The following is a 26,962-nucleotide window of genomic DNA, read 5'->3' as shown; positions in this document are numbered from 1 at the left end:
GCAGGCGGGACGTGTGAGCTGAGGTCGGAGGGATGGTAAGATTCCTACAGGCAGAGATGAGGAGATGGCGTGGCTGCAGCCCCCGCTGCACCGATGCAAGCAGGAAGCCATGAAAGGGCAGGATGTGTTGGGAGACGAGTGAGAATCCAATATTGTGGCCATGCGGTGGCCTTAGATGGTGAGGGACAGGAAGGAGGTACAAAGTGGTAATGCCAGAAAAGCCCCTCTCAGAGAGGACCCCAGAATTCGTATGCAGTGTTTGGGCTTCATCCCATAGGCAACAGGAGACCGATCACGTGATCAGGTGGTCATTTGAGAAATTTCATCTGGAGGACTTGGAGCAGTTCTAGCTGGGGGCAGGTCACTGTTGCAGTGGACAGTGGGAAAGCCACACCCTCTGCCATAACCACAAACCCGGCTGTAGCCACATGAGGTTTATAGTCCACACTCACATTCAGCCTGCCCTGGGCTCAGCACCCTCTACACTGTTTCTGAGCCAGTCCTCACATCAGCTGCGAAATGGGGACAGTCAGCTCCTGCTAACAGCACAAGGTCACACAGCTAGGAGATGGGAGACGTAGGCTTTGACCACAGGTCTGGGGGGCCCCTGAGCCCACCTGCATAGCCACCTTCTCATACTGAAAGGTGCTGCCCCTCCACCTGCTTTTGTTTGCAGGAGAGCATTCCACAACTTCAACTACTTTCTGTTCTTCTACAATGTGCTGCTGGGCCTGGGCGCCTGCCTCTCCAGGCTTCTCATCAGCTGCATCCTGGGCACGTGGCTGATCGCCCGCATCGACAGGACCATTCTGCAGAGTGGCTGTGAGAGAGCAGACATGGGTACGTGGCCATGCATCTGGGGAGCGCTGGTCTTGTACTTTTGCAGAAGCTGCCTGGAAGTCGGGTACCAGAGGCCTGAGTTCATACTTCACTTATGCTTAGAGTTTATCTTCCCATGGAGGCTATAAAGCTGAATAGAAAAACAAAACAAAACTATTCAGCCCAATGGTCAGAAGGGAATTCAGGCTATTAAATACTTGCATGTTTGACAGACCTTTGAGATAGAACGAAGGGCAGTAAGAGGTAGCGAATTCTGTCTGAACAGTTAGAAGGTAATTTGTGAATGCATGGCTCTGAAATTTTTGAGAAAACACATCTCAGAATTACTGGTGTTGTTAGCTGCAAGCTTAGTTAAGAAAATGGTTTGTTCAGTTTCAATGCACCCAAATCAAAGCTTTTTCTGTGGAGAAAAAACAGTTTTTGTCCTATTTCTGGCCCATGTCTGTTCATTCACTCATTCATTCATTTAATGGCTGCCGCCTTCTTCATATAAGACACAGAGGCTCCTAGCTGCTATGAGCTTCAAATTCCCATAAAATGAACAGATTAGGGTGTGGTCTCTAAGAATCTTTCCAGCTCCTTATAGCTCATTTTCTAGATTCTCCGCAAAGACACAGGCACCATTTGGGAACAAAGTGATGCTGCAGTCGTGTCATAAAAAGCACAAGCTGGGCCATCCTGGGACGTACTGCGTGGCCTGACTTGCCTTCTGGATTTCAGGGTTCCGTGCGTGGATTGGCATGCTCTATGTGGATCATTATCACACCAACCCTGTGCTCATCAGCTTTTGTCACATCCTGATCACAGGCCACAGAGAGAGGAGGCTGCAGCAGGCCATCAAATACTGGTACCTAAATCAGTCAGCAGGTAAGTCTCCTGTTTGAACCTACACTGGGGTCGGACACCAGGAAACACGTACCTTCAGGCTTCCCTGGGATCCCTGAGATGTCCCAGGTTCCTCCTTCCCTGCCCCTCTTCCTCCACACTCCCTGCCCTGGGAGCCCTTCTTACTCAGGGGATCAGGAGGCTTTGCCCCCAGTCAGCCTGGCTACAGGACCCCTGAGGCCTTGTGTCCTTGTCCTGCCAACTGGGCTCCTTGTTTCCAGAAACGAGCTCTAGTTCTGCTAGCTGAGTCCTTCATTCAACCATTTGTTTGAGATGCTACCCATAGTCCAGGCTGCAAGCCAGGTGCCCTCCAAGATGGTGTGCAGTTTTGCTTAATTTTTCCCATTCCTTACCACAAGCTCTCCCAGCCACTGACTCCTATCCCCTGAAGGTTCTATACTGTCTACTCCCACCCCTGCCACCCCTATTATTCTGCTCTGCCTTCCGCTGGGAAGCCCTCCAGTTAGCCATGTTCTGTCGTGGACACTCAACACTGACCTGGATCGTTTTCATTGCTATTCCCAATGCTGCAGATACCCAGATCTGTGGGACAAACTCACATCCCTCCAGCCGCCCTCATGTCCCCAGGAGTCCTAGTCCAGCTCCTTCTTCCACACCTCACACCTTCTGGGCAGCTTTCGCTACAGCCTCTGAGAAGGACAGAGACAAGCTGCCCCCTCCTCCCAGTCTACTGGTTCTGGTTCTGTCCTAGGTCCCCGCACCTCAGTGAGGTCCAGGACAAGGTGGCTACTGCTGCAGACCCTGATCAACAACCCCAGACTGGTCACGCTCAGAAAATCGAGGCCAGGTCATGGCTCCCGGGACTTACCCAGATTCTGTTGATGTGCTCGGAGAGCTGACGTTGACCTCCCACATTGCGACAAGGCCGTTCCAGGACATCTGCCCCTGAGAAGGCCCAGGCTACCCAGCAGCTGTCCCCTGCAGTGTGATGGGATGCACAGGCGCTGTCCACACAGATGGCATACAGGCCAGCAATTCACGGGGTGGCACTTGGGCTGAACAATGAAGTCTCAGGTCTAATTCATTCCCTTGGTAAAAAGATCAAGAACTAAAGAGAATTTCTGTTGAACAAACTTTGCCCAATAATGATTTCCACTATCCATGGTTAGGAGGCAGCCTTGGGGAGATCCATGTTGAGACACACTTAATTTAGCCACAGGGCGGAACCTTGTGTCACTGAAAAAGGTGGTAAAAATTTTTATATCAGGAGAGTTTAACCGTTTGACACAGTTTTTCTCTGGGAGAAAGTATGGCCTTAATCCAACAGGGTCCTCATTGTTTCCTCCTTTCTAGGTCTTATGGTGGTGGGAGAGAAGGAATCCACGATCCCAGCCTCCAGTCTGGTGGGTGAGCAGACACACACTGAGCTCTCTCTCCCACATCCACTGGGATGGGGAACGGATCAGAACTGACCTGGGCCTTGGTCACAAATCAGATGTACAGATTCTCTCTGACAAAGAGGGCATTCCCTGAGAAAGCCACTTGTCTGAGGAGGCAGAGATGTGATGGGCAGGCATTTAAGGTGGGGGACAACAGGAGCAAAAGTGTGGGCGCAGGTTTGAGGAGGGCGAGCCCTCTGGTGTATGCAGGGCATGGTGCTGGGGGCTGGTTAGACCATCCAAGGGGGTCCAGGTGCCCGGTTGAGAAGCCTGGACCTTTCTCTTTGTGCAGGGGGCCCAGTACTTACCCAGATTCTTCATTCCCCAGCATAATATCTCTGATAAATGGGGACCTGTCACTCACAAAACCTGTGCAAGTACCAGGAGGACTCACCCATAGAGTGAGGGAAGTCCCCATCCACCTCACAAATCCCAGAGCCATTGAAATCCAGTAATCATTATTGAGTACCTTTTGTAAGCCCAGTCCTTTGCTAGATGTGTCTGCCAGACGTATCTCTTTTAACTTTATGTCTGCAACCAAACTTTGTCATTCTGCTTTTTGAAACTAAGGAAACTAGGACTCAGAGTATTGGGATCCCCCCACCACCACTTTCTAGCTGCGTGACATTGGCTAAGTTACCTCACCTTTCTGTGCTTTCTTTCCCCTACATATTAATATAAAAAGGGAATGATACCCGCAACGCCAAAAATTATTTTGAGGATAAAATGAGTTAATATACACAAACACTCCTAAGCTAGTGCCTGACCTATCCTAAACTCTCAATAAATATCAGTCGTTGTTTGTAATGTTACCCTTTGTGGTGATTGATTAATGTCTGCCTACCTCTCATTATGCTCTCGGCTCCGCAAAGAAAGAGGCCTTCTCAGATTTTACTCAGCATTACCAAGTATCTGCTGTAACACAGTAGGATCTTGGAATGAATACAATAATAAGGCCATGATGACTGAACATCTCAGCCATGAACTCAGTACTGAAATCAACCCTGGCATCACGGTTGAGTGGCCGCTAAACAGAAGGTCAGGAGCACTGGGTTTTGGTCCCAGCTCTGCCACTAGAATGAGTCTCAGTTTCTCTAAATGAAAGCTAGTGCAGACCTCACAGCCAGTGCCCCTCACTTGCACCCAGCCAGTGCTGACCAAGTACTTGCTACGTGCAGTCACCACTCCAGGGACACAGGACACCTGAGGAGATGAGGTTCTGCCTGCAGCATGTGGCAAGGCCTCTGTTTGCAGCTCTTGCTACAGTTGTCTCCCAGCCTCTTCCCTGGACTGGTGTGTGAGCTGCTCAAGGGCAGGGATCAGGTATCTCTCATCCTTGAGGACATTATATATTGATAAAAGGTATAATCCATCAAGAAGGTATAATAATTATAAACATATATATATATCTAACAGCAGAGGCCCCAAAACATATGAAGCAAAACCTGACAGAATTGAAGGGAGAAATGGACAGTTCCACATTAATAGTGGAGATATTAGTACTCCCCTTTCAATAATGGATATTACAACCAGACGGAAATCAGTAAGGAAATAAAGAATTTGAACAACACCATAAACCAATTAGACCTAACCCTCCACCCAACAACGGCAGAATACATATTCTTCTCAAGTGCATAAAGAACATTCTCCAGGATAGACCATATGTTAGGCCACCAAACAAGTCTTAGTAAATTTTTAAAAATTGAAATCATGAAAAGTGTCGTTTCTGACCACAATGGAATCAAACTAAATATCAGTAACAGGAGGAAAACTGGGGGAAAATCACAAATATGTGAAAATTAAGAAATACAACATTAAACACCCAATGGGTGAAAGTTGAAAATGAGGGATACTAGGAAATATCTTGAATCAAATGAAAATGAATATACAACATACCAAAACTTATGACATGCAGAAAAAGCAGTGCTCACAGGAGAATTTATAGTTGTAAACGTCTACATTAAAAAGAAGCAAGATCCCAAAACAATAACCTAACTTGACACCTTGAGGACTAGAAAAGGAAGAGTAAACTAAACCTGAAGCTAGCAAAAAGAGGGTAATAATAAATATGAGAGCATAGATAAAATAAAGAACAGGAAAACGGTACTGATGAACCTATTTGCAGAGCAGGAAAAGAGATGCAGATGTAGAGAATGGACCTGTGGACACAGTGGGGGAAGGGGAGGGTGGGACAAATTGAGAGAGTGGCCTTGACATATATACACTACCATATGTAAAATAGATAGCTAGTGGGAAACTACTGTATAGCACAGGGAGCTTAGCTTGGTGTTCTGTGATGACCTAGGTGGGTTGGATGGCGGGGAGGGGTGAGAGGGAGGCTCAAGAGGGAAGGGATATATGTATACATATAGCTGATTCACTTTGTTCTACAACAGAAACTAACACAACATTGTAAAGCCATTATATTCCAAAAAAAATAAATAAATAAAATAATAAAGGAAAACAACAGAGACAGTGAATCAAACCAAAAGTGGATTCTGTGAGAAGATGAACAAAACTGATGAAATTTGAAGCTAGAATCACTAAGAAAAAGAGAATAGACCAAGTTATTAAAAACAGAAATGAAAGTTGGATAATACTACTGACTCTACAGGAATAAAAATGATTATGAAAGTATATCGTGAATATTTGTACTCTAACGAATTGGATAACCCAGATGAAATGGACAAATTCCTATAAGGACACAAACTAACAAAGTTGACTCAAGAAGAAATAGAAACTCCTAATAGACCTATAACAAGTAAAGAGATTGAATGCTTTTTTAAAAAAAATAATTAATTAATTAATTTGGCTGAGTTGGGTCTCTGTTGCAGTGCGCTGGCTTTCTCATTGCGGTGGCTTCTCTTGTTGCGGAGCACGGGCTCTAGGCGTGCAGGCCTCAGTAGTTGAGGCTCACGGACTCTAGGGCACAGGCTCAGTAGTTGTGGCGCACGGGCTTAGTTGCTCTGCGGCATGTGGGATCTTCCTGGACCAGGGCTCGAACCCGTGTCCCCTGCATTGGCAGGTGGATTCTTAACTGCTGTGCCACCAGGGAAGCCCGAGATTGAATATTTAAAAAACAAAAACAAACAAAACTACAACAAAGACATGCCCAAGACTGGATGGCTTCACAAGTGAATTCTACAAAACATTTAAAAAGATTAAAATACATTCTTCTCAAACTCTTCCTAAAAAATAGAAGAAGAGGAAACATTTCCTATCGCATTCTATGAGGCCAGCATAATGCTGATAAGCGAGCAGACTAAAACTTCCCAAGCAAAGAGAACTACAGACAAATATCCCTTATGAAAATAGATGCAAGAACTTCAAGATTATAGTAACCAAAGTAAAAATATTTCTACTTGCTGATATCATGATTTTATAAACTCTTAAGGAATAAAAATAGAAGCAAAAAGAAACTGTTAGAGCTAATAAATGAGTTCAACAATGTTACAGGATACAGATTAACACTCATCTATCAATTGCCATTCAATACAACTGTAGAAATGAAAGTTTATTATAATTCTATAGAAATGAGCAACCTGAGGAAAATTATTTGCAAGAGCATTAAAAATAATAAAGTACTTAAAAAATATTTAACCAGGAGGTACTAGACTTGTACTCTGAAAACCACTAAACATTTCTGAAAAAAAAAGCTAAAGAAGTCATAAATAAATGAAAATCTATGCCATGTTAATGGATTGGAAAACTTATGATAAGATGGCAGTACTCTCTAAAGTAATCTGTACGTCCAATGCAATCCCTATAAAACTGCAACAAATCTTTCTTGCAGAAATGGAAAAGCTGACCCTAAAATTCATATGGAATTGCAAGGAATAGCCAAAACAACGTTGGAAAAGGTGAACAAAGTTAGAAAACACACTGCCTGATTTTTAGTCTTACTATAAAGCAGTAGTAATCCAACAGTGCATCATTGGCATAAAGATAGACATAGACCAGTGGAATAGACTGAGAGTCCAGAAATAAACTCTATCTATGGTCATACGATTTTCAACAAATGGTTGAAATTCAGCAAATGGTAAAGACCACGGAATGTGGAAAACAGTGTTTTCAACAAATGGTGCTGGGAAAACTGAATATCCGCATGCAGAAGAATGAATTTGGATCCTTACCTTATACCATATGCAAAACTCAAAATGGAGCAAACCTAAATTTAAGAGCTAGAACTATAAAGTTCTTAAAGGGGTAAATATGATATGGGATTTGGTAAAGGATTCTTAGATATAACATCCAAAGCACAAGCAAGAAAAGAAATAATAGATAAGTTCATAAGACAATCTATTAAGCCTTCATAAATATGATAAACTTTTGTGCATCAAAGGACACTATCAGGAGAGTGAAAAACAACCCATGGAATGGAAGAAAATATTAGACCTGATAAGCATCTAATATTCAGTATACATAAAGGATTATTAGAACTGTGATGGTCCTCCATGTCAATTTGGCAAGGTTATAGTTCCCGGTTATTTAATCAAACACATCTACAATCAGTTGACTATAGAGGATATTACCTTTGAAAATGTGAGTGGGTCTCAGTCATTCAGTTGAAACCTTTGAGAGGCACCCACAGGAACCCTCCGTTCCCTCCAGTTCCATCCAGGTCCTACCTGTTTTCAGAGATGGGTGTAAATAGCCCTTCCTCTGGGAAGTTGTCCTTGATGCCAGCCCCCTTCCCCCATCTACCAATTCAATGGGTCTCCCACTTCTGTATTATCAAATTCTCCCAGTAAATGTAAGACTTGGGATGGAGCAGGGAGTGTCCTGCACAGAGGGTCTCTGATTTCCACTCCTCTACCACTCTCCCACAGCGAGTACCACAGCTGTTCACCTTATTCCTTTTCTAGAGGAATATTCCTTTTCTGGAGGTTGATCTGATTCCCCTAGGAGGCAGACGGCTAAAGTCCATCAGAAAGAGCCCCCTAGCCCATCACTAGTACCCCATCCTCGCCCCTTTCATGTTGCACTACCACCAAGGCCCTTGAGGGGGCAGTGCACACCCAGAAAACAGGACTTGGACCTGGGCCACGCTGTGGACTCCAAAGCTGGGGGGACACGGGAGCTGAGACTCAGGGACCTTCTAACCCAGTCTTCTCTGATGACAGACAGGGAGACCAAGGCCTCAGTCAGGAAGAGACTTGGAGGAACCCACATCTCTTTCTCCTCCATGGTACCATCTGAGGGGAAGGCTGACTCCAGCTCCAGACCAAAATCTCCTGCAGCTCTGCTGCTTCGCCATCTAGGAAACCGGGATGGGTGTCTTATGTCCCTGATCCAGCCATTTGGACCCAAGGCTAGGCAGCCCGTTCGTCCACTTGGCCCGTGGGAGTCCCCTGCAGTGCCCATCCTTGGTGAAGGCAGGGTGCCCTCTCCTGGGAGATGGAGGGAAGACCAGAGGAGCAGCAGGGGCCCGGCTTCCTGAGGACAGGCTAGGCTGGTTTAGTAAAGAAAGGAACTCCCACCCGCCCCACCAGCCTGGAAGAAGCTAAATGCCAGCGGGATGGACCAGCATGGAAGCCAGACACCTGCTGATTCTGCCGGTTCAGCATCCCCACCTGGAACAGCCAGCTGTTGCCACTTTATCCCATTACCAGGGCCTCCTGCCCCCAAACTGTCTCCCACCTGCCCACGGACCAAACAGACCCCTTTTCCTGTTAATTTAGACAAGACAAAACTGGAATTTTTCAAAGATACCTTAAGTGAGAAATGAAACGGCACCGCGTCTCGTGCCCCTCTCCCTCTCTCTTTCTAGACTTCCAGACTCCACTCTGCCTCGATGAGCAGCTCCCAGCTCTGTGAGTCATCTTTGCCACCAGCTGTTGAAAATTTGGGGAACTCTTCCTCAGGGGAGGGAAAAGGAAAGAAGGAAGGAGAAATTTGTGAATAATGGGAGGGGTGTGAGTGCAAATCCCTTTTATTTGAGAACCCAAATGATCCAAACTGTCTAGATGAGGGTTTCCACCTGGTTCCTCTGAGCTCTAAGGGCTCCGTGGGCCTGGGGGGAGCCCTTGTGTTGGCTGCCTGGGGCCTCCACTCCCATTTCTTCTGAGCAGTTCTATTTTGACTAAATTTCGTTTCAAACGGACATATTTTGTTGCTATAAAGGAAACACTTGAACATCTCCGATTTGGCCCAACCCAGTCTCTGATATTTAAGGAAACGGATTTTTGAAGCAGTCCTAGGGAGGCTGAGAGACCGCATCCACCAGCCCAGTCCCTGTCCCCAGGGTTCGCTGCCTCCCAGGAGGTCTGGACAGTTGAAAGAGGGGGCAATGCCAGCCTTATGGGAGATTCCTCATCCACCTGGTGCTCGTATGGAGAGAGGCCTACACACCTGGAAACTTCTCCCCATGTCTTCTTCAGATGGTGAGTGGAGGTGCTCTGCAGAGCAGAGAGGATGGCGTGCGGTGAGGAGAAGTTCCTGAGGTTCGGCATTCCTGGGGAAGGTAAGAGAATGAGCTATGAGGTGGGGAGCTGGAGCCTGGCTTGCTCCAGCTGAGCCTTGCAGAGCATACTGCTCACTGGACCAGTGGCTCTGCCCAGGATGTGAGTTTTTGCCGTCCCCCCCACCAACATGCCACCTCAGAGTACTCCAAGTTCTCTGGAGCTATGCAGGCACCCCCAGTGCAATCAGGCAGGTCTACAGACTGCTGGACCTGATGGGCCTGGAGAGTCTGGAGAGGAAGCATCACTTTTCTACTTCTCCCCCAGCTTTAGGATGTATTGTCAAATTTTAAACGTTCATAATTTTGTCATATTATGACTGAGCCTGAGGCATTTACCCAGGAATGGAATTTTGGGGTCATTGAGTATGTGTAAGTCCATTTTTAGGAGATACTATCAAAGAGATTTTGAAAGTGGTTGTAGGAGTTTACACACATAGCAGTGTATGAGAGTTCCAGTTGCTTCACGTCCTCACCAACACTTGGTATTGTCAGCATTTTTCAGCCATTCTGGTACACGTGTAGTTTCATTGTGGTTTTAATCTGCATTTTCCCGATGAGTAATGATATTGGGCAGCTTTTTATGTACCTGTGGGCCATTTGGTTATCTTTCTGTGAAATACCTAGTCAAATCTTTTGCCCATTTCTTTTTTCAGGTAGATTGTCTCTTTCCTCTTATTAATTCACAGAAATTAGTTACGTATCCTTTGTGAGGCTTTTTCCAGATAAATATATGACACATATTTATTCTCCTTCTGCTCTTTCTTACTCTCTTGAAGGCATCTTTTGATGAAGTGAAGCTCTTAGTTTTAATAAGATCCAGTTTAATAATTTTTGTCTTTATGCCCCAAGGTCAAGAAAATATTCTCCTATGTTATCTAATACAAATGCTATTATTTTAAACTTCCACATTTAGATTTTAAATCCACCTGGAATTGATTTTTTGTTCATGGTGTAAGGTAGGAGTCAAGATTAATTTCTTTCCCATATGGATAACTAGCGACCCTGGGCTGTTTACTAAGACTATCCTCTCCCCATTGCTCTGCAGGGCCTCTTTAGTATATACAACATAAATGTTTGTATGTGTGGGTCTGAGTTGGACTCTCTGTTTCTCTTTGTGTTTATCCTTGCGCTACTACAGCACATTGCCCTGATGATTGTAACTTTATTCTAAGACTTAATATCTGGTCATGTAAGCCGTTCAAGTTTATTCTTCTTTGAGATGGTCTTGACTATTCTTGGCCATTTGTACTTCTATGGAAATTTTGAAATCAAATAGTCAGTGTCCACCAGACATCTGCTGAGATACTTTATTGTGATTGTATAAATCTATGGATCAATTTGGGGAGAAGTAACGTCTTAACAATACATAGCAAAACAAACAAACAAACAAATTAAAAAACCCAAAACAGACACACAGTAGAAAAATTGGCAAAAGACATGAACCCACAGTTCATGGAAAAAGAAATGTGAATAGCCTTAAGTATATGAAAATATGAATAGACATAAAATAGAAATGCCTACATATGTTCACCATGCAAAAGAATGTTCAGAGCAGCATTATTTGGTAATTCTCTAAACTGGAAACCACCCAAATGTGCATCAATAATAGAAAGGATAAATACGATGGGTTATATTTTTTGGTAATGGGATATCAGAAATAAAAATGAACTACAGCCACATTCAAAAATATGTTTGAAACTTACAAACATAATGAAAGAAGTCCGACATAAAAGGGTACATTCTGTATTATTCCATTTAAGTTCAAAAACAAGCAAAACTAATTCATAAGTTAGAATATTTGTTACCCTTGGGGAGGAGAGGGCAGTGACTTGGGATGGGTACACAAAGGGGGCTCCTGGAGAGCTGGTAATGTTCTATTTCTTGTGGGTACTGGTTACCAGGTGTATTCCCACTGGATAATATATTAAGCTATACACTTATGATTTCCATACTTTTCGGTATGTGTGCTATAGTTCAACACACAAATCCTATCAGTTGGATCCAGAACTTTTTTTCTGGTTAGTCCCAAGGTCAGATGACATAGTGTTTGGTTCAAAACTCTGGAATTACATGGTCGAGGTTCACATCCTGGATTTAATCACTTCCTATCTTGGAGATCTTGGCCAAGTTACCAACTCTCTGAGCCTCAGTTTCTTCATCTAATTACAGTACCCCTCTCATAGTTATTGAGAGTATTAAACTTACTCGGAACCCAGGAAGCATCTATCTGAGCAGGCAAAACACAGTTTCTGATGTAGAAGGGCCAAGCCAACAGGGCCTCTTAGACAAGACAGAGATCTCGCTAACTGCAAATAATTCCTGGACATTTCTTATTTTTTATTGTGTTTTTCACCCTTAACCTCACTTAAATATACTTTCTCTACTTCCAGCTAAAATTAGTCCAATCACTTGTTACAATATTTCACCTTGTTAATAAAACCTGGGACCAAAGAAGGGGAATAAAAGGGTTTCTACTCACTGTTTCTTAATTTCTGAAACTAGTATGGACAGAATGATCACTTATTCAAGGAAGTTGACATAGGGAGCATTTATGAGCAATTGGGACAGGGATCCCTGCTGAGGGGAGGGATTCTCTGAGGAGTCAGGAACCCCACACCTACAGGAAACCCTCACCAAGTTCAGTGTCAGCCACAAGTATCTTCAGCCCTGGCCGTGCAGGACTCTGGGTGCCTGTGTGTGGGAAAGAGCCAACTCTGGGAGAGTCAGACCAGGACATTCCGGGCATTCGTGCGTTTACCAGGGAGCACTCAGTGTGTCTGAATTATGTGCAGGACACTGCTGAGGGCAGTGGAAGCTGGACGAAAGTTAGGAGGGCACACCTGCCCCTCAGAAAACCCCTTCCAGTAGGATGCCCTGAACTCCTGCATTTGACAGCGACCAACGTACAAGCACGTTCAGGGAAAGGAGAGGTGACGGGGTGAGGAAAGGGAGATGAGGGTCAGAGTGAGTGGGGGGGATCCTGTCACTGGCAGTGGCTGGAAGTATGGGTGGGTTTGGGGTGTGTGGAAACAGAAGGAGCCCAGCAGAGGAGCAGGGTGAGGAAGGGCAGGGGGCAGTGGCAGATGTAGGAAGAGTGAGGAGTTTGCTGAAGCAGGGAGAGTCAGGGCGGGAACCGGATGCGGTGGGGGTGGGGCTCTGAGGTCATCTAGGGACTGTGGGCTGGGTTTGGTAGGGGCTGCAGAGCTGGTGAGGGCCTTTTGAGCAGGAGAGTGGGTACATCAGAGCTGTATTTTAGGAGGGTTATGCAGCAGTGGTGAGTTGGGTGAATGGAACTCAAAGAGTCACATAAATTAGCCTTTTAATTGTAATTCCATTCAAGCCTGAGGCCTGGATTCTCTTTTAGTCTGAGAAAGAGATGGTCTCTTTTAGAGATGCTTTCCACTTCTTATTTATAGCCACGCACTACTCTATGCTACTTCCCAGCAGAGATTGGTTTTAACCAAGACAAAGAAGATAGGATGGTTTTTCTTGACCACAATGGCTCAGAGATGCATTTCCTGTCTCCTGCTAGTTTTCGGAATAGTCAATGTGCTTCTCTGGATGCTCCTGCCAGCCCTGAGGTATCCCCTGCACAGAGAAACTGGCAGGAGTTTCACTACTCCACGAGGGGGGGCTCCCCGTCGCTAAGCGCAACCCGCCTCCTCCTGGGAAAGTGCGTGAGGGCGGGGCCGACGGAGCTCCCGCCCCTCTGCGTTGCCTTGGAGACCAAGTGTGTCTAGTTGCAGTTGAGGTTGGACTTGAGTGGTGCTTTCTGCTGGTGCAGGTGCGGGCGCGGCCGGGTCTCTGGGCGCAGGGCCTCCCTCCACTTGGAGGGGCTTAGAGGGCCTGCCCTGAGACTGCCCCTTCTCCTTGATGGGTTTGTGGGGCAGGTGTGAGAGGAGCCTGCTGGGCTTCTCAGCATTCAGTAGGTGCCTAATGAGCGTGGCCAGAATCAGGCCGCTCCCTCCCTCCACGTCCTCCTACCCAGGTGTCCTTTGTTAGGGGGGGAGGGGTGCGGGGGAAGTCCTCGAACCGCGTTCTGCGCCAGTTGGGGGTTCAAGGCCGGGTTGAAAGCCCAGCTGATACCTTGGGCACGTAGACTTTTCCCGGAAGAGCTTGAGAGAGTGAAGCACAAGCAATAGCTATTACTCTTTGTCACCAACGTCAGCCTCGGATTTGCGCCTGGCGTGGCTGGGAGAGCCGACCTTCTCAGTGAGTTCGAGTTAGGTTCTTGCCTGAGGTTTGTTTCCCTTTTGCTTCTTCGCACCCCTCCCCCTCTTCTTTTAAAGTAAGAACCCTGAGGCCTGAGAGGGCCCCTGATGCTTTCTCCCAGGGTAGAGGAGTCTCAGCCCCCGTGGACCCGGCCAGCCTGTCTGCCTGGGGAGCCTTGTCCTCGGGGGAGGACTTGTCCTCGGAGGGGTAGGGGGAGGTTTGTCAGTATCCGTCCGGGTCTAATAGAGACCAAACCCCAGGCAACAGCTTCCCTGCAGGGGTGTCCAGCCAGAGGCCAAGATGTCCTCAGTGGGGAAGGTGACCCAAATTCCCGGCGGGAAAGTCTACCAGCAGATCTTCGAGGCTGAGGTAAGCCTGTCCTTCTGTTCCCCCTTTTCCTGCCCCCCACTTCCCTCCGGCCCCCTGGAAACTTCCCTCCCTCTGAAGACTTCCTTGCCTGGAATCTGATGAAATAAGGGCTTTGAAATTGCTTAGATTAAAAATAATTCTTATTGGCTCCTGAAATGTAAGGATACAAAATTAGAATGTCTGTTTCTGAAAATTAGAAAATTAAATTAAATTAAATTAAATTTAAATTACTCAGAAATAGCCAGAATTAGCCATTGGGTGTCCTGGAGCTTTTACCTAGCATGAAAGCATTTCTTATTCTTCTGTTTAAAAACTGGGTTTGATTCTATAGCAGTGTCTTAAAACCTACTTTTTCCCTGGTTAAATTATCCCAGAGACCTTTCCTTGTCACTGCACATTCATGAACTTCACGATGTTTAGTGGCTGCTTAGTTTTTGACCTAGGACTTCCCATAATTTATTAAGGTAATAATGCCCTCTTGACAGCCATATAGGTTGTTGGCATTGCCTTGTCATCTATAAAAAACTGCACAGATGAAACAATATCTTAAAAGAAACACACAGACTCAAACCCTTCTTTTGAAGTTGTGTACTGCTTATTTAAAAGGGATTTTTATTCCTACTTTGAGCCCTAAATAATGCTCTCTGTGGAAGGCTTGGTAATTTATGCTCTTAATTGATATATTTTATGGTATATCATATCCTGAGCATTTCCTCATGTCATAAAAAATCCTTTGTAAGTCTCATTTTTAATAAATTCCTAACATTCACCTGAAGGGTCATACTGGGTTTACTCAACCAATCTCCTATTGTTGGACAGTTCCATTTTTCCAATTCCTTGTGATTATAAAAATGTGGGGATGAGCATCTTGGTCCTCATTAAAATTTCTTAAAAGATACCCTCCTAGAAATGGCTGAATGACTGATATGGGGAGGGGAGAGCCCACCTGCATGGAGCGTGCCCTGGGGTTGCAGGCCTCCCTCAAAATGCCTTCCTGCTGGCCGGCTCCCACTTGACCTAAGACAGCGCAGTCAGCCTGGGTGCTGGGAAGTCTGCAGTTCTGATCCCCCTAACCTGGACCTTCCTGGATTTAGGTACAGCTGGTCCACTCCCTGGCATCCACCAGGAAGCGAGCTATGGAGCGTTCCATGGCCCCAAAGGATGGCAGGAAGCTCTTGATGACGAAGATGGATATTCGTGAAGGGGAGATGATGTCTCCTCGGCAGCGGAAGTGGGCGCACAGCCTACCCAATGACTGGGTCACAGAAAACCCTGTTCTCTACAGGTAGGTCCTGCTGTCCAGGCCACATCCCACACACTAGGGGTGGTTAGAATTTTCAAAAACTCAAAAAGAGCTCACACAAGATGAGTACCAGATAGGAATGAAGTCCCAGGTACCTCCCCTGAGAGAGAGCGGTAATAACACCTACTTTGCAGGATTGTTTGCTTCTCCCTCTCTTCTGCCCTCTCCCTTGCCGGGGCACTGGGTATGCGGATCCCAACCTCCTGGAACTTGAGGCTTCAACAGTGCATAAATAAGCAGGTCTCCCCAAAGCGGGGAAGGCTCTGACACTGAGGACAGGGTGGTGGGACAGGAGTCAGGAAAGCTGTCTGAGGAGGGGCCTCAGCTGAGATGAGAGGATGAGGAAAGGAAACACAGAGCAGGGCTCTGAGACAGTACCGGCATATCTGTTCAGAAGGCTGAAGAAGTCAGCGGGCCTGCGGAGAGGGCTGGGAGATGAGGCCAGGAGAGATGTGCAGGCCACAGTCCGTATTTTGGACTGTACTGAAGTGAACAGCTGATTTGCATTTTGAAGGCCTTCAGGTTGTGCGGTGTGTAGAATGTGGGGGCTGTAAGGAAAGGCAGGGAGGCCAGGGAGGAGGCCACCACAGTCCACGCAAGCTCTGTGGGGCTGTGAGAGGGACACAGTGCACTTCAGGTTTATTTTGGAGGCAGAACCCGCGGGACTAGGTGACAGATTGGGTGGGAGGAGAGGGCTCTTGAGAGTCCTAGGTCTCTGGCCTGAGCGCTTGGGTGGACAGCAGAGGTGCCATTGCCTGAGATGGGAGCAAGTGGGGTTGGCACAGGGAGATCAGGAGTTCCTTCTGAACCTCTGAGTTCAGAAGTTGAACTTGAGATTCCTGAGCATATGCCGTTTCAGCTCCCTGAGCTTAGACTCCTCAAGCAGGGAGAAAGGAATGGAAAGGAAAAGGAAAAGTGCTTCCTTACGGGGCACTTTGGCGAATGTAGCAGGAGCTGGGCTTCCCTTAGGCTCGTTAAGCTCTGCACCAGCCATAAACCTTCTCGAGTCTGGGACTCTGGGACAGGAAGTCAGTCCTGCTGTATCTGCCTTTGTGTTCCTTTTAACCCCCATTGGAGCAGGGATTGACTGGGTAAAAGTCTTTGCCCTGCCCTTTGAGTTTTCCCAGGAAAAGGTCCCCTGAGGCTTCTGACACTCAGCACCCTGAACAGCTGGGCAAACCCACTGGCCACCCAGGCACAGACTGGAGGTCAGCATTCTCCAGCCCTGTCCCTGATGCCCCATGCAGGGATCCAGAGGCACACACAGCTGGAACCTGACCACCCTCCCTCCCACCTCCTGGGAGGATTGTCTTGTGCAGCCTGGCTGTGACTCTGCCTCCTACAGGGGTCCCAGGCCCCTCTCAGCTGACCTGTTTTCTACCAGACTCGGACTCCTGACATCTCCCTGTGCTTCCCAAGGGTCCCCTCCTCCCCAGAGTTTTGCCTAGAGCCACCTATCCTCCCCATAACTGGATATAACATCAGTCAGGCACTCTTGGCACCCACAGGACACTGTTTGGGGAAAGGCACTTCTCATGGAGGGCGCTGGCATTGTGCTGGCTTCCTGGCACAGACAGACAAGGACACAAGAAGAGAGATGTGCTTATAACCTACCAGGCCCTGCCACCCTCAAAGGGACTGGGATCACTGACTCAGCATCGGCACCTCTCTGGGGTGCCTTGTCCCCTCCTTGAAAATTTGGCCAGCCAAACCGGTCAACTTGTGTATTCATTCACACAGGACAGGACCTCTGGTGGGTGGAAGAGAAACGTGGGGTACGGGTAGATCACCGCTAGTGTAAACCAAGCCCCCAAGTTCCTGGGACAAGTGGCCAAGAAGCCAGAGCTGTTAGCAGCTCTCATAGTCGGGGCACCCGGGCTCTAGTGGGGCCACCTTAGTCCAGGGGCATTTGGTTGACAAGGTTGAGAGACCCCCCCCTCTGGAGGGCCAGCCTGGGCCCCATCAGCTGCTGCCCAGGCCCTGCAGTCTTCCTTGGTGGTAGGTGTGCCATGAGGACTACATAAGAAAAAGTCTGGAAAGTGCTGCACATGTCAGGGCCCCGAGGAATGGCAGGCGTCACTGAGAACTGCTGCATTTCTGTGGCGCTTGCCCTGTGGGCAGCACATTAAGGGATTTTTATTCCAAAGCTGAGGTCGTGCTCACCCACCTGGTCCTCCCTGCTGAGATAGTTTGTCCTGGGATCCCAGCTCTCTCCTCCCACACCCAGACCCCATGAACCGTGGACCTCGGCATCACGTGCAGGGATCTGGGAAGTCCAGCGCCACTTTGTCCAGTGACTTCCCTCCCTCATCCCCCATCCTGGACAACAGGGTCACCCTGGCTGCCTCATAGGATGCGTTGTTGAAGAAGCAGATGAGGAGCGTGCTGAATGCTTAGCCCCAGTCTGGCTTTCCCAGGTTGGCCAGGCCCCTTGTGGCCCTCAGTTTCCACATGTGAAAAATGGCTCCTGCCCACCACTCACACTTGTTGTGTGGCCAGAATGGAGCAAGATCCCTGAGGGCAGACCCCAGCTTCTCACCTGAGGACTGTGGTGTCTGCTGGCAGCAGATGCCCAGGCAGTGTTTGCTGGGGGCACATCCTCAGGGCATTTTGGAATCAGTGGGCCCGGACTATTACCAATTCCCAGGGTGTCTGTGGAGACCCAGAGCTACACTGGAGGGGAGCAGTGCGGGGCGGGGAGGGGTGGGTGTGGTAGGGGGTGTTGGTTATTGTTTTCCTCTGCTTGTGCCTCAGGGAAAAGGAAATAGCCAAGAAGGAAAAAGCTCAAGAGAGTGAGAACAGCATTGCTGCCAGAGAAGTGCGGGGCCTCCCAGACGCTCCCGGTGAGCCGTTGTTCAGGCATGAGGGCAGGCGTGGCCTGGGCCAGAGAGCGCTCTGTGGGGAGCTCCTGGAAGCGCTAAAGTAGAAGCACCTGAAGGTCCCAGCTGTTCCTCTGCTCAGCATCGTAGAGGGCCTTCCCTGGAACCCACCTCTCCGCCCCGCCCCTCTCCCCTGGGCCTTTGCCTCTGAAGCATCTCCCCTGAACCTTCTCCCCAGCCCAGGGAGCTGGTGGGGGGAAGAGGGGCTGCCTGCACAGTCAGCATTTCCTGATGAAACCGTTTGGTAAAGGATGTAGCTCGCTCGTCTGTGATTTCACAGGAGGGTTTTTCAATCTGTATCACATTACCCTGGTTTGACTTTATCCGGATATGGAGGCTCTTTTTCTTTGTAATTAAAAAAGTAATACATGCTCACTATAGAAAAAGGAAGGAGATAAAGCAGAAGGTGAAAACTCCGCCTCCACAATAGCCCCTTTCTCCGCCCAAGAGTGCCCACCGCCCATGAAACCAGATAGTGCCCCACCTGTATTCAGAGGACCGCAGAGCGCAGGGTGAGCTCACAGGCCCTAGAGCAGAGGGCCCACATGCCAACCCCTGCCGAGCCTCTGACTGCCTTTGGTCTTGCACCCCCATGCCTGAGTGTCCTATTAAGTGGCCGGTAATAGAACCTGCCTCTTGGCTTCATCCTGAGGAGTAACTGATTTAGAACAATACCTCGTGAGTGGTAAGTGCTGGTAAGTGTTGGTAATTCTTATCTGTGTATGTGTTTTCTTCTATAAAACTTTTTTAAAAAACCCTAAATGTTCCTATTCTATACATACCATTTGGAACTTTTTTTGAGCATTTAACTGTATATGCAAGACTTAATTCCCTACAGCACTTAGGGATCACCTTCTTTGTCCTTAAGTCTCTGACACTGCCGGCCTGCTTTGGGGGGCCATCTCCTGAACCCAGGCACTTGCTGCCTTGCTGTCTTTTCCTGGGTACTCTGACCTCACCTTGGAGCTCTGAGGGCAGCCTCATCACCTCCGTTGTTCTCTCCCAGTTCCTGAGAGGTTCAGCGCCATCACCCTTCAAGGGCGAGGGGATTACAAGAGGAGGGGCTATGAGAGTGCTCTGGCGAGCTTTAAGGAGGAGATCGATCAGACTGCGATGGTGAGAATTCTCCCTCTCGCTTGCCTTCTGTTCCTGGGCCATTCCAAGGGGAGGGTGGACTCCGCACAGCGCCCACCGCCCCTCCTCCCAGGTCCTCAGTGGCTCACCAGGTGTAGACAGAATCGTAGTAGCCATGTTTGGATGGCTTGCTACAAGTTCTGATTATGAGCAGAACTCTATATGTCAGGTACTGTTATAACCTCCAGTTTACCGGTGAGGCCCAGAAAGTCCTGCCTGATTTGGCACGTAAGGGCCAAGTGGGAACTGGACTCTGGATCTGATGCTAAAGCCCAGTCTTTGATCTCCCTGCTCAGTCCTACTAACAAGGGACCAAACGGCCTGACCCTTAGGCACTACCCTCAACTGGCTCACTGTTCCTCTCCAGAGACCTCTAACCAGACTAATCCCTGGAATATTGCCCTTTCGGGTCCTCTCTGGGCCCCGGATCACACTCACCACTTTCTCCCTGAGCTCCCTGGATTCCGGGAGCTGGTCGTAGACCCAAAGCACCAAGAAGGTGCTCTCCCTGCCAGCTTATCACTTTCCTAATATATCCCAACTGGACTTGAGCTCTGCTGTCACCGTGAGCTCAGTGGCTTTGGTCACACAACCGAACTGAGCCTCAGTTTCCTCATCTGAAACACTCTTGGAATTATTTCACTGGCCACTTCTTTAATGAATATTTGTTGAGCTCCAACCATGGGCCAGGCATAAGGTCAGCACGTACTTTGCCGGCTATGATGAGGACCAAGTGAGTCTGAGGACAAGGCCTCACACATGACGTGTGTCCCGAATAGTGCTGCCCTTGTGCTCTGGCTGTGAACAATTAGTAAATCTGAACTCTGTAGGTCTAGGTAAGAGTTGCTATTTTTGAGAGAGGACCGCAGCTGGCACTTCCCTACTATAGGGTTGGGGGGGTCCTTCCCATCCCAGGGGTGTTGATACCATAGCCCTCGCCCTCCTGGCCTGTTTTAGGAAATGGAACCTCTCATCGTGGAGCCAGGAGCCCTTCTTTTAAAAAAGCTGGCTGAGTCTGACGAAGACATCAACAATCTCTTCGAAAAGGTGGAAAACGACAGCAACCTTGAAGACTACACCATCCAAGTAGGGGTCCCCTCGTGGCGGAACCCGCCCTACCTGCGTCCTGTTCCTTTCTTCCCTGCCACCTGTTCTCCCAGCCTGACCCAAACTTCTTGGCACAGACCCTGTTGGAGCTGCGGGATCAGGTGGCCGAGAAGTTCCTGCTCCAGAAGCAGGAGATCAAGGAGCTGGACAAGACGCTGCACTCGCTTGAGTTCTCCCGGGCAGATAAAGTGAGTTGGCCTCCAGATGTGCCCTTGGTGATTTTCACTTGTGGGATTTATGAGTCATCACCTGTTTTTAGTTCTCCAGGAGAAGGGAGTCACTCACTGTGGTGCCTTGTCATTTCTAGCTAAAAAGTGTGTTGAAGAAATACGTGGAAATCATAGAGAAAACTTCCTACCTCATGCAGCCCGACGTGTACAGGCTGATTGATAAAGAAGCCATGGTGAGTGGTTTTCACGTGCAGGGGATGAGCCCGCGGGAGCAGGACCCCAGGATGCCCTAGAGCCTGGGTCTCAGGAATGATGGGCTTCTCATATATAACATTTCCAAGTAACTCAGGTTGGCTACTTGAGTTCAGAACTAGAGTCTTTGTTAAGTATTTTCAATAGAAATCTCTCTAGTACATTTTATACTTCCCTGCCATGTTCCCTGCCAGTTAACCTAATACTGTGTCATCAGTGTGACCAATGCTAATTTTATGAGCACCTACGGGGCCGTGTCTCAGCTACCGTGTGCGATGCTATGTGTGCTACAAGACAGAGGCATGATCTCACAACTGTTGTGGTCTCAGGGTGGTGTGTGCACTCATAAGTGACCTCAGCATGCCCTGTATGTCTAGTTTTTCTAGTGGTTCTTGTCTTTCCTCCTGCTGTCAGTCTATTGCTGAACCATGCCTGCTCCTCTGGCTCTGTCCCCACTGCTTCTCTGTCCACACCCTCAGCCTCCTCCAAATGCTTCCTTTGGGATAAAAAAAAATACAAGAAAATCAAGGTTGTTCATGAAAGGACACTTCTTTTGGCTACTCAGAGGTACATTCTCTTGCATAGGTTTCTAGGTTCTGTACAGAAAGCTGGGCTTGCCGGTTAATGGGCCTCCTGGCAGCACGCAGGGTAGAAGGGGTACAGTGTTCAGAATCACAGATGGGCTCCAGCCCAGGTCTGTGCCTTGGGGTCCTGGACAAAGCACAGACAGAGAGAGAGCACAGACCCCCCTCTCCACTGCCCAGACATGAAAGTTCCTGAAATTACTCAGCCCCAGCACCTAGAACTCCGTGTCCATAAAATGAGGATAGTGACACTTAAACACCAGTATTTGGGGGGAGGATGACATAAGAGAACGCAGCAGTGGCCGCTCTCATTTTGAGACAAGCAGGAGTTCCTAACTTTGAGCCATTTGATCGATTAGGGGAGTCAGAGTTAACAGTGTCCCACTTACGTTTCGACATTGGACTTTCCTGTGTTTATTGTATGCATAACAACTGGTACTTTCTACTTGCTCTGTGTGCATCATCTCGTTTAACTTCACCAATTCCTTGTGCTGTAAATGGCATTATCTTTACATTATGGCTACGGAATTGGAGATTCAGGGGATACTTGCCAATGCCCCCCAGCTGGGAACAGCCAGCATCAAACCTCGGTTTTCAGTGAAAATTGTTACTGAAATTTCTGCCTGCTGAGCTTGGCGGTTCTCACCCTTGCCCCAGGGCAGTGCATAGAGGGCTTGGGGACATGTGTGGGGCATTTTTGGCTGTCCCAGTCCTTCGGGGACTCGGGAGAGGCTGCTCTCATTTAAGGGGGTGGAGAGGCTAAATGGTAGAACAGTGTCACACCGTGAAGAATCGTCCCGACTGCCATGCCAAAGGTGCCCTGGTGAGGTCCGCTGGGAGGACTGCCAAAGAATGTCCTAGCTCTGATCTCATTTGGTAATTGGGTACTGGTTCTCATCACAACCATATGTGGCTGGTCCCCGGTAGCATGAGCACTCTGCTTTTGGAACAAATTTCTAAAAAAATAGTTAAACACTGAAAGCCTGCTGAAGTGCTTAACTCCAGTGAACTTAGAATCACCTTTTTAAACAAACAGTCTGAGGTGGCCTTGGAGCTGGGTTGAAACTCACGTGGTCAGGGTTCATGGTTAAGCCTTCAGGAAAGACTGTTGTCATGTCCGTAGCCGCTGACCCCAGGCAGCTTCCTTGAGTGCCCAGCGACCCCATAGTACTCCTCAGACGCTGCCACGGCCCTGCTCGGCCCTCGGCCCGCAGCTCACCAGCCCCCTCTCCAACTGAGCCTTGTTCTGACCTTGGAGAGCCCCCGCTCTATCTAGAGCCTGCCCACCTGTTACTGCAGATCATAAACCACGCCCTGCTGGGCAACCGGAGGGCCCTCGCCCAGCTGTTTGTCAACCTGATGGAGGCCGTGCTGCAGCAGGAGCTCGATGGCCACCGCCGCTGGCAGGGCCTGGTGGATGCCTGGAAGGCTCTCAAGAAGGAGGACCTGGTGCAGGGTTTCAGGTCGGTGGCTGCCCACACCACCCGAGGCTCTCCCCCTGCCCCCCTGGGCGGCAGCATAGGTGGGCAAGGGGGCCACATTCTCCCTCCCTTTTGTGGTTACTTTAAAAGGCTCTTGCTTTTTCTGGTGGTAAAAGTAATAGGTGCTCTTTTTTAAAAGTCAAAATAGATAAAAGTATAAGGAAGAAATTAAAAATCACCATTAATTCCTCACCACAGTGAGAAGCACGGCTGATATTTTGGTATATTTTCTCCCAGGCTTCTTTAGACACATACTGCGTATGTAGATTTGTATCTTATTTTCTTCGTACACATTTTCTCATAAGCATTTTCTGAGCACTGTACAAATTGTTTGAAAATGTTAGTCTGATTATCTGCCCACTGTCCACTCTACTATTACTGGGCCAAGGAGAATGGCCATCCCTCAGGCTTGGAACACTTCCCACCCTGTGGTAGCAGGTTTTACCCATGGGAGGCAGGGTGAAGAGAGCGCCCATCTCCAAGCTCCCTCCACCAGATGGCACTTTTGTTAATACTGACACAAGGGTCCTGGAGCTTTTGGCCAATAAGGAAGGCTTTCTTTTGCTAAGAAAGGGACTCTTGGGACCAAGATGTCTGAGGACACCAAAGAGTGTCTGTCTGTGCTGTAGCCGTGGGGATGGGAGGCCCATCTGTACGCCCACATTTCTAGATGGAGAGCACCAGAGTCTGACTCTGGGGAGGAAGGAAAAGTGTATTGAGGTCTGGCTGCACCTGTACTTTCCCTGTGACCTTGGTCAAGGGCTTGAACATACAGAGCCTTCTGCAGGTGCACCCTAACTGGTGATAGGGTTTCAGTGATGGTCAACAAGATGCTGCATGGAAAGTGCCTGGTCTCGGCCTGGGCGTGGGCTTGGGAGGTTGTTAAGATGTCAGTAACCATCATCGGCAGTGATGGCAGGTGCTGACACGTCCTGGGCACTTCCCAGGAGCCAGGCACAGTGCTAAGGGCTTTGCTCACATTATCTTGCTGGGTCCTCACAAGTACTCCTTGAGGAAGGTGCTGTCATTAGCTCCATCACAGAAGAGGAAACTGAGATTCAGGGGGGGCAACTTGCCCAAGGTCACAGGGCTGGAGGCAGCAGTCAGGACCCACACCCGATCTGTGCCTGCTGGTCCCTCCATTCTTCTCTCCCCCGCTCTCCTTCCCTCTCTTTCTTTCCTCCTTTCCTCAGATGCCCGGATGGAGGGGAAGGGGCTGGGAGTGGTGTCCGGGTGCTAGGGTTCTGAACGTTCTTACCGTGGGTCTCATCCCTTCTCTCCCATCCACCTTGCCCCTCCCCTCCTCTGCATGGTGCTGACGTGTCTGGACGCCCAGTGAGTTCATGGCCAGTGAAAGGATCCAGACTCCTCCAGCTGTGCAGATGGAGCTGGAGACCATGTTTAAGAACCAGAGCGCCCTGCAGCAAAAGCGGCTGGACCATCTCTGCACCATCTGGTACAGAAGGAGGGGCCGCTGGGGAGGGGCACCTTTCGGGGGTCCATGGGGGAGGCAGGCACAGTCCTCAGCGTTGACCTTTCTTCTGAGGTGTCCTCCAGACCCGGCCGTCTCCCAGTTCTATGGTCCTGGGCTGGTTGCCTGGGTCCATGTTCTGGGGTGTCCCAGCCCCAGTGGCAGCAGGGCACGTGACACATTTGCTGCAGAAAGAAGTTTAGTGTGGTTCTGCCGAAGAGCTTGGAAGGGGGTAATGACAGGGGCGAGGTCGGAGGGGAGCGGGGGAAGGAGGGGCCAGGTCAGGGGCTAGACTTTTCCTGAGGGCAGTGGGGAGCAGAGTGACTCCATCAGATCTGCAGTTTGGAGGGTGGGTAGAGGGGTATGAATGAAGCTGAAGGCTTGGAGGCTGGTGAGGAGGCTGCTCCCTCTGACAGGGACCTGTCAGAGGCTGTGGATGCTTCCCTCACACCTGGGTCCAGCTCTGATCCCATGATAAGCTCTTTGGCAGGGGCATACTGACTGTTCTAGACCCTGGAAGCCCACCGTCAGGGGAGCCCATAGCATCCACCCTTAGCAGCAGGATGGAGCCTGTGTGGTCCTGCAAGGCAAAGACATTTCATGTGTTGGGACCCGTGCACCTCCTTGGTCCTTTGGACGCTGGGATGGTCCCTCGTTGGACACTGGGATGCAGGTTCTTCCCGTCTCCCCACCACGGAGCTCAAGTTCTCCTGGGACGTAAATGACTATTAGGACCCCCACAACGTGAGCCAGAAGGACTCCCTCAGGATTGGCATCTCCTGCCCCATGTGCAGCCACATTTTCATGCAGTGTGAAATTAATGTGGATAAAAATCTCAACACAAGGAAAAGTGCTTTTGTTGTTTTCTCTGACTCCACTTATTTCTGACTCTGAGTCCCTGTTCATAAAGCTGGGCAAAACTTAGCCTTTCTTGGGGATCCTGTCCACTGAGGGAAAGTTACGGAATCCCACCCAAAGCCAGGCCTGGTGGTGGGAGTCTGGTCATCAGAGTTTGGTCCACACACATGCGGCTGGGCAACTGCTGCTGCTTCCAGACTGTTGGACGCAGGAATCTTGAGGAGGCTGCTCTGAGCCCCTGAGTCCTCACATCCAGGCAACCGTTGCTGTCCAGAGATGTGGGTCTTGCAGCTGCTCCCATGGTGCCACCAGGAAGTAGGCTGGTGGTACTGCCAGGCTGGCACTGCCAGGCACCCGCCATCCTGCTGTGTCTGCACCTCCCCCCAGCCCCTTTCTATTGGGTGAGGAGACAGTCCTGGTCCCCAGCACCCTCCTCCTCCCCAGGGCTCTCAGCCGACTCCCACAAATGCCTTCTCCTCAACAGTGTTCTCGACTCTCCTAAGAACTTAGACTTTTGCAGACAAAATGCAGAAAGATTTTTAGGCTGATGTCTTTTATGCCCCACCACATCCCTCATACAGGCTGTGAATGTGGGGCTGACTGCTGCCTGAGTGGAGGGGAGAGACAGGGCCAAAGACCTGGAGAAAAATGCATTCATTGATGCTTCTGGCCAAAGCTGGGACACACTGTATAATGGCAGTGTCTGCAGGCAGAGCATGGAGCTGGGTGTGTGATATGACTTGGCCTGGAGGAAGGTGGGGGCAATTCTAAGAAATCAGAGGCAAGAGCACATTTATAGGACATAGGACCCAGCAGTGGGAATATATAAAAAGGTGAAGTCAGAACATAATCCCACTGTCTGGAAGCATTGCAAACACAATGCTTAAACACACAACTTAAAGTTGCAAAGCCTTGATCACAGAATTCCAGTGAGTGTCGAGCGAAGGTTTGGGTTTGTGGTATTTGTGCAAAGAGGTCTGGACAGCTCCCACAAAGCACACTGTGTAGACACCACCTATGTTTCCTTGACCTGTCAGCGGCTGCTGGGGAGCCTTCTAATCAAGCCTGAGGAGCTGTTCCATGGAACTGCCTCATATGGGATCACACGTATCGCCCACGTCCCATTCCGGCCCAGAGCTCCAGGCCTTCCTCTGTAAACCCATAGCCCCAGATGCCCGGCGAGGATCCTTGTTTTGGCGCATGCCAGGCCCTCTGCAGGCTTGTGGGCAGTGATGGCAGAGGGGTGGGGAGTCTTATTAAGATTCCCAGGGCCCCAAGAGGGAGTTATCCAAAATCCCAGGAGAATCCCCATGGATTTTCCTGGACCCAGTAAGTATATGTGCATGTCATTTAAAAATAGTTTTTAAAAATAAAATTTGCATTTTGGAGTAATGTTAGATTTACAGAAAAGTTACAAAGGTAGCACACAGAATTCCTGTAGACTCCCAATCCAGTTTCCCTAATGTTGTCATCTTACACTGCCCATGGACACTTGTCAACACTAAGAAATTAACTTTGATGAGTTCCCACTAAGTAAACACCAGACTTTTTCGG

The 26,962-nt window shown here is 48.9% G+C and overlaps 1 protein-coding gene across 1 annotated transcript in view; it reads left to right on the top strand.

Annotated features, from left to right (window-relative positions):
* Positions 1–26,962, top strand: part of CCDC180 (coiled-coil domain containing 180) — an 81,346-nt gene that overhangs the window by 12,923 nt on the left and 41,461 nt on the right. The window contains 14 exon segments of the mRNA XM_024734429.1: positions 677–840; positions 1,561–1,707; positions 2,438–2,563; positions 3,040–3,093; positions 13,185–13,372; positions 14,047–14,169; positions 15,264–15,454; positions 18,227–18,315; positions 19,358–19,467; positions 20,443–20,571; positions 20,670–20,780; positions 20,900–20,995; positions 22,898–23,061; positions 24,416–24,535. Of these exon segments, the coding sequence (XP_024590197.1) occupies positions 677–840; positions 1,561–1,707; positions 2,438–2,563; positions 3,040–3,093; positions 13,185–13,372; positions 14,047–14,169; positions 15,264–15,454; positions 18,227–18,315; positions 19,358–19,467; positions 20,443–20,571; positions 20,670–20,780; positions 20,900–20,995; positions 22,898–23,061; positions 24,416–24,535 (1,812 nt within the window).

This window comes from Neophocaena asiaeorientalis, unplaced genomic scaffold (genome assembly GCF_003031525.2).
Source record: "Neophocaena asiaeorientalis asiaeorientalis breed wild unplaced genomic scaffold, Neophocaena_asiaeorientalis_V1.1 scaffold192, whole genome shotgun sequence".
NCBI classification, from domain to species: Eukaryota; Metazoa; Chordata; class Mammalia; order Artiodactyla; family Phocoenidae; genus Neophocaena; species Neophocaena asiaeorientalis.
Note: the sequence above shows the minus strand (reverse complement) of the source record. Positions and strands in the feature narration are given on the sequence as shown.